Genomic DNA, 7,659 nt, shown 5'->3' with positions numbered 1-7,659 from the left:
ACACGTACATACACAATATACACATACATACACATATAAATACATATACACAGAGACACACAGTATACACACATTTACGCAACACACCCACAATGCACATACACATAGAAGTGTATATATACACATACATAGTACACACACATATACACATAAAAATACATATATACACACATATATGTCAATGTGGTATTGAATGGTAGATATGATCTGAGAAATGCACCATCATTTAGTTTTGTTATTATGAACACATTATAGACTGAGTCATGGTAACCCATCGCAGGCCCGGACTGCATGGTCTATTATGCACACATACTTATACACATATGTGTACACACATTGGCTACACACCCCGATAGGGTGTTACCTCAATGGATGCTGTGGTCAGTCTTGACACAACGGTGAGGATTTGTGAATCTAAACATACCTAATCATGGGACAAGCATGGTGAAAACGCCGGCGGAAGTCTGTGCTTTGAATGTCCTGGCGCCGTTCTCACCTCAGTCCATTACTGCCTCAGGGTTTAGCGTCTGTTTCCTGGCGGGCACCAGACTCATAATAGACGTTTCTGGATCAACGAACTGCTGAGGACATTTCTGGTTATGTGAACTGCTGAGGACTGCTCTGTTCCCCACAGAAAGAAGAGGTGAGGAGGAAACACATCCGCCTGCACATGGAAGGAGCGCTCACCGCCAGGGACAAGGTCGGAGTGCAGGACTTTGTGCTATTGGACGCCTACACCAGCGAATCCGCCTTCCTGGAGAATCTTCGCAAGCGTTTCAGAGAGAACCTCATCTATGTACAGTAGCCGTTACCCAGCTGCCTTTACTCTCTGTCTGTCTGTCCGTCCCTCTCTGTGCACAGCCTGGACGACCTGGAATGACCTCACCACTGACATGGCCACAAATGGCCTGTAGGGGGCGCTCTCCACCCACTGAGACAGACCGGAGCCAGGATGCTCCCTCATCTTCATAGCTTGGGAAGATAGGAACACACAGGGTTTCGGGCTGGCAGCCGCTGCTCTGCCCTCTTCGGAGGCTGTTTCCTCCTGGTGTAACTGCTCTTTGCTGAGTGGCAGGATGACAGCCAGTTCCTCTTACGGGAAGGGAAGCAGCATCTTCCAGGAGTCGGCCGTAGGTGGACCAGATCAGGTGCTGGCTCATACTGGCCTGTCTTGGGTCAAGAGCCTTCCTCTCAGCCAATCCCCACAGACAGGAACCGGCTAATAGCCAAGTCTGGAGGAGACGCACTGTCCCAGCTGTCTTTGAGCAAAAGCTGGGACAGGGGGATTCTTTAAAGGAATCTTTTGGAACAAGGAGAATTAGATACCAGACAGGGAATATGAGATCAGATCGTCTCTGTACCGCTAAGTCTTCCAGAACCAAGAAAACAAATCTTTTACTAAAAGACTGCTTTTGTCCTGCCTGTTCTGCACAGGACCTCAGGTTGGATCGCTAGCAGAAACAAAAATATTTGTCTTTTTATGAGAAAAATATGTTTCTTATATTAGTATATAATCATAACAATAAAATATATATTATATATATACTTAGATATATTATGCATACTATAATAACATACATTATACTTCAATATATTGAAACCAAGGTTATTAGAAAAAAATATTTCTTAAAGTGTATGTTCTATCCACTGAGTTTCAGAATTATCACCCTTAATTGTAAAAATGGAAACAAACAAGCAAACTTTCTGTACAAACTTTCTGTAAATGACACAGGGTAACAGAGCCATCAGGGTTAGGCCAGTTTCAGTGTAGAAACTTCAGGGACCCTTTCAGACCTCAAGGTCACTGATGGCATTGATTAAATGAATGGCGTTTTTCTGATTTTTTTTTCTTTTTTTTCGGAGCTGGGGACCGAACCCAGGGCCTTGCGCTTGCTAGGCAAGCGCTCTACCACTGAGCTAAATCCCCAACCCTTTTTTCTGATTTTTAATCCAAACACTCCTCTCTCTGCTCCGGGTCTCCAGCTGACTTTTGCCCTAGTGATTAGAGACATTAATAGGAGTGATTTGAGCCCGCGTGATAGAGACTCCTGCCCCTCTGTGGTGTGAAACAGCAAATTCAGAAACTAAAAACACCCCGTGTATTTTCAGAGGGACCCCCATACTTTGGTTTGGCATTAAGACCTTAGGCACTCTGTTTATGACTGCATTCCAGGGGTCTTTTGTCAGTGCGTAGGTCGAAGATGAGCAGCTAGAGTCTGGAGAAGCATTGGCAGGGGGAGCTCGTGTGGGGTTGTAGAGCGCTGATAAGCAAGCTTGCCCGCGTGTTCAGCCAGTGCTCACGGAGAGGACGGTGGGGCATTAACTGAGACTGGGCACTCCACCTAGGGACATTCACTCAGGAGATAGTAGCAGGCTAGTCTTCTCTTCATTGGAGAAAGCACATCTCCCTCACCCATTGTATTCAGAACAGAATGTCCACTCCTGCAAGCTGAGGCCATGGGGCAGCCAGAGTCTTCTCTCTGCCAACCTCTCTCCCTTCTCCCGGCTCCTGACACCCCTGGTCTAGCTACACTGGCTGAGGGCTGTCAGCCTTTCCCCCTGGACCCTTCATCCTGAAGCTCACTTCCTGGGGGATGACTGAAGCTTCCTCCTTCAAACTTCTGCACAGATGTCCACTCCTCAAAGTTTCCCGACTGCACACAAGCTCCCTGTCAGCAGAGGACACACCTGACATTTGTTGGGTCACACCCCAACCTGGAGTCGGTGCTGGGGGCCAGAGTGTGTTGTACCCTCAATCCCTCACATACGATCCTGTCCCTTCTTTCAGACGTATATCGGGACGCTGCTCGTGTCTGTGAATCCGTACCAGGAGCTGGGAATCTACACCTCCAGCCAGATGGAGCTTTATCAAGGGGTCAATTTCTTCGAACTACCACCACATGTGTGAGTAGCTTTCCCAGGGTTGGGTCTGGGCCCAGTTTCCTTTCTTCTCATTCTATATTTCATCCTTCTCTCTTCCTTCATATCCTCCCATCTGTCCATCCACCCACCCATCCATCCATCAACCCACACACCCATCCATCCATCCATCCACCCATCCATCCACCCACCCACCCATCCATCCATCCACCCATCCACCCCCACCCATCCATCCATCCACCCATCCATCCATCCATCCATCCATCTGTCCATCCACCCATCCACCCATCCATCCAACCATCCACCCACCCATCCATCCATCCATCCATCCATCCATCCACCCATCACCCCACCCACCCACCCTCCCACCCACCCACCCACCCATCCACCCACCCATCCATCATCCATCCATCCACCCATCCACCCACCCACCCACCCACCCATCCATCCATCCACCCACCCATCCACCCACCCATCCATCCATCCACCCACCCATCCACCTGTCCACCCACCCACCCACCCACCCATCCATCCATCCATCCATCCATCCATCTATCCATCCATCCATCCATCCATCCATCTATCTTTACTCCCATCCCCCGGGGATTTCCATCCTCCATTATGGATTTCCTTAGATCCTGACTTTTGCAGAAAATGTTGGCGGGTCACTTTTGCATCTCAGCTTAAGTGGGCAAGAGGAGGGCTCTTTGTGCAACCTGGGAAATGTATGTGACTAGCGAGCAATCTCCTCTGGGATGCGGCTGCTGTGGTGCCACCTACTGGTGCCAGCGCGCCACTGCAGCCAGGACCCTGAGCCATTCCTTGCCTAGTCTGCAGACTGTGCTTATTTTCGCTGAGCCTCGAGCTTTTGCTGAGGCTTGCGGGTCTGTTCTCTCCTCATCTGTCTTCCTGTACGCTGTGCTTTTGCCGAGCCTCGTGTTTCGGTCGGCTGTGGACTTGTGGCTCTCTTCTGCCCTATCTATCTCGGAGGCTAAGCCATTCCTCTTAAGGCATCCATAGATTTTGTTTCTCGTGGGCACTGTGCGTTGTTCCACTACTGAGCCCTGAACTCACCAGCTCTCAGGCGAGTGCTGTGTTTGTATTTGGGAATAAAATGCTTCTGGTAGCTTCACCTCACGTGACAGGAGGTCAGGGTTTCTAAGCGTTGGTTTGGCCTGTACCCCAGGTGTTCAGAGAAGGGAAAACAGTATTTTATCCTATTCGTGGAGCTGTTGGAAAGGAGGTAGCTGTACCCACAGAGAGCGCTGAAGGTTCACTGCTGCTCTGTTCTCTGTTTCCAGTCACACAGTTCAGATCCCGGGCAGGGAACAGTGCCTGTGGTCGGCAGACCTTCTCCTCACCTCAGTCCTCCACAGGGAGACCCCACCTCCCACGTGGTTCCAGAGTCCGTCAAGTTCCACCAACCATCACATGGGTAGATTTGGGAAATGCATCGTTTGCTTTTTACCTCGTGTTGTCTCTTGGTCGCAAGCCACTCGGGTGATCCCGGCAGAGGAGCTTTTTCTGAGTCTTAGATGCCGCTTCCCAGAGGCAGGGGATTTTGTCTCTTTGGGTATTAGAATCAGGGGGAGCCAAGCAGCGCAGAGAACCCAACACGCTTCTGTCCGCTCCTTCCCCAGGTACGCCATCGCCGACAACGCTTACCGCATGATGTGCTCAGAGCTCAACAACCACTTCATCCTCATCTCTGGAGAGAGCGGAGCTGGGAAGACAGAGGCCTCCAAGAAGATCCTCCAGTACTTGGCAGTGACCTGTCCCATGACAGAGTCGCTCCAAATAGCCCGGGACAGGCTGCTACTCTCCATCCCAGTCCTGGAGGTGAGTGGCCTCCAGGAAGCTCCCAAGCAAAAACAGTCCCCTGCCCGGGTATGGCAGCAAAAGCTGGCATCTGATTATTGAGGATGGGGGCTTCACGGGCATTGCCACAGCAAGGGATATGACCTCGAAGCAGACTTAGATGTGATCCAGCAGGCTTCAGCAAAGCCCTTGGATGCAGAGCCCGTGTTCCCAGCTAGGGAATGTGTCTGTTCTGAGTACTGGACCCTCCAGAGCTCTTGGAGGTCCAGTGGGATGAGCGGCAAAACCATGTGGGATGAGTAAAGTGCAAAGCACACGTGACTTTTACTTCCCTCGAGTCAGAATCACCTGGGTCATCGTCCTTTCTACTGTGACCAATTTACTGGCTGACACAGAATAAGTTACTGTCTCCTGGGTGACTGATCTAACTGTAAGAGATGTCCAGGTTAAGGGGGGTTGCAACTGGCCCTTAGGTATGAGGAGGGGTGGGGGGACAGGCTGCCAGTCACAGGGCAGCAGTGAGGATCATTTCTAATCGATCTCTTCAGAGATTCTCCCCTGCTTTTCCCGTGTCCAAATACGGCATTAGAATTCTTTAAGATTTATTTTATTTATATTTATATTTATTTATTTATATTATGTATATGAGTATACTGTCGCTGTCTTCAGACCCACCAGAAGAGGGTGTCAGATCCCACTACAGATGGTTGTGAAGCCACCATGTGGTTGCTGGGATTTGAACTCAGGACCTCTGGAAGAGCAGTCAGCGCTCTTAACCGCTGAGCCGTCTGGCATTAGAACTTTATCTTCGGGCCTTAATGACTATTTTTTTTTTTTAGAAGACAAAGTGTGTTTTCCCTCCCTCTCTCCCCCTATTGTCCCCCATGAGCATGTCATTTGGGGGCAAGGGCTCACCAGGCATAGTGAGCCAGTGTGACTCTGTGTGACATTTGCATTCAAAGGCTTTCGGAAATGCCAAGACCCTCCGCAATGACAACTCCAGCAGATTTGGAAAATACATGGACATACAGTTCGACTTCCAGGTACACTGATATTTCTGTACATGCTCCAGGGACGCCCTGTCAAGGCAACCCTCAGGAGAACGGCATTGTTAGCCCAAACAGTGGGAAAATGCACGTCAGGATAACTTGTTAGTGTGTGTGTGTGTTCGCTTAAGCATGCGTGTGCATATGGCTGAATTCATAGGCATGTAGCATGACACCCACGTGGAGGTCAAAGGACAATTTCTGGTATCCCCTCTTTCCACCTTGAGACATGGTCTCCTTTCAGGCACTGTGTTGTGTGTCAGGCTAGCTCACCTGTGAGCTTCTTGGGAATCTCTACTTCCTGTCTTGTCTGTAAGAGGGCTGGGATTACAGATGTGTACTGAGGGTCCCAGCCCAGGCCCTTACATTGTAGAGCAAGCGCTTTACCTCTGAGCCATCTCCCCAGCCCCATGCCATGCCTGTGATCATTTCAGCACCCTAGAGAATTACCATAGTTCTGCCTCTTGATGGGCAAGAATGACATCTGAGAACACCAGGTGTGGGTGGAGACATGGGTGACTAGAAACACACACACACACACACACACACACACACACACGGCTGCTGGGGTTCCATTAGGAAATGACCATTGCTCTAACGCAGGCTCCTGTGTACTAAGGCTGTTGTCATGTAATCAAGGGCCAAATGCTAGAGCACACAATCCCAATACTCAGGAGGCTGAGGCAGGAGGATAGCCATGGATTTGAGGCTAGCCTGGGCTATAGTGTCAGGTGTCAGCCCATTCACAGAGGTATTCCACGGACACACAAACACACTTCCAGCAGCCCTGCTCAGAAGACTGGGCTCACCAGGCAGCCTAGAGAGGGCTCCCTATCCCCTCATAGAACGGCTAACCCAGGGTGTGTTCACACAGTGAGGTGACACAGCAAAGCACCACACAGGTGGGCCCTGGGGTATATTGGCAGCCATTTATAAAGCTTGCAAACAAACACCAAGTACACAGTGCAGATCTGCAGCCTGGGTGAAGGGACCCTCAGCCTCCTCAGGTTGGGCAGGGCAGGGAATACCTTCTGCTCGGTGAGCCAGACAGCCTCAATTAAAACACCATCTGTTGTAGCATGAAGGTAGCCATGAACGGTATGTGAAGGTAGGAAGGAAGGAAGGAAGGAAGGAAGTGGTGCTGCATACGGAATTAACGTGTATCTGTTACATGTGAGGACGTATTCTTTTTTTTTTTCTTTTTCTTTTTTTCGGAGCTGGGGACCGAACCCAGGGCCTTGCGCATGCTAGGCAAGTGCCCTACCACTGAGCTAAATTCCCAACCCCTTGTGAGGACACATTCTTACAGACGTATATTCCAAGTGGCAAAATGACAGACTGGGGGCAGCAGGTATCTGAGGCCACACTGCAGCAGTGAGGTCTGGCTGGCTTCGGGGCCTCCCAGAAGCTGATCCGTGAGCTGCTAATCACATGTACATGGACTTGGAAAGAGGGTTCAGAACCCTGCAAGGTCTCAGACTTCTTTTTTTGTTTGTTTGTTTTTTAATACATTTTTAAAAGATTTATTTATTTTATGAGTACACTGTAGCTGTCTTCAGACACCAGAAGAGGGCATCGGATCTCATCACAGATGGTTGTGAGCCACCATGTGGGTGCTGGGAATTGAACTCAGGACCCCTGGAAGAGCAGTCAGTGCTCTTAACCACTGAGCCATCTCTCCAGCCCTCGGACTATATTTTTTTAAATCAGAGCTTAACACATAGACCCAAAAGGCCAGTCTGGTAAATCCTGCATCTATGCCCATCTGTAGGGAGTAACCACTCAGAGCAAGACGTAGGACTTCTAGCAGCCAGAAGTTGGTGCAACAGGATCTGGGTTCCAAGGGTTATCTCGAGGCTGGTCGCTGCGATCACAGCTTCATGTGGCTGAGCCTCGAGGCAGGTGTCACTCGTAT

At 49.9% G+C, this 7,659-nt stretch overlaps 1 protein-coding gene across 1 annotated transcript in view; it reads left to right on the top strand.

Moving 5' to 3' along the window:
- Positions 1–664: 664 nt before the first annotated feature.
- Positions 665–7,659, top strand: part of Myo1h (myosin IH) — a 48,481-nt gene continuing 41,486 nt past the window's right edge. Inside the window, exons 1-4 of the mRNA XM_032886699.1 lie at positions 665–796; positions 2,789–2,904; positions 4,521–4,719; positions 5,661–5,741. Of these exons, the coding sequence (XP_032742590.1) occupies positions 671–796; positions 2,789–2,904; positions 4,521–4,719; positions 5,661–5,741 (522 nt within the window). The 5' untranslated portion in view covers positions 665–670. The remainder of the gene's footprint in view (positions 797–2,788; positions 2,905–4,520; positions 4,720–5,660; positions 5,742–7,659) is intronic.

This window comes from Rattus rattus, chromosome 16 (assembly GCF_011064425.1).
Source record: "Rattus rattus isolate New Zealand chromosome 16, Rrattus_CSIRO_v1, whole genome shotgun sequence".
Lineage (NCBI taxonomy): Eukaryota > Metazoa > Chordata > Mammalia > Rodentia > Muridae > Rattus > Rattus rattus.
The sequence above is the reverse complement of the archived record's forward strand: the minus strand, read 5'-3'. Positions and strand labels throughout refer to the sequence as shown.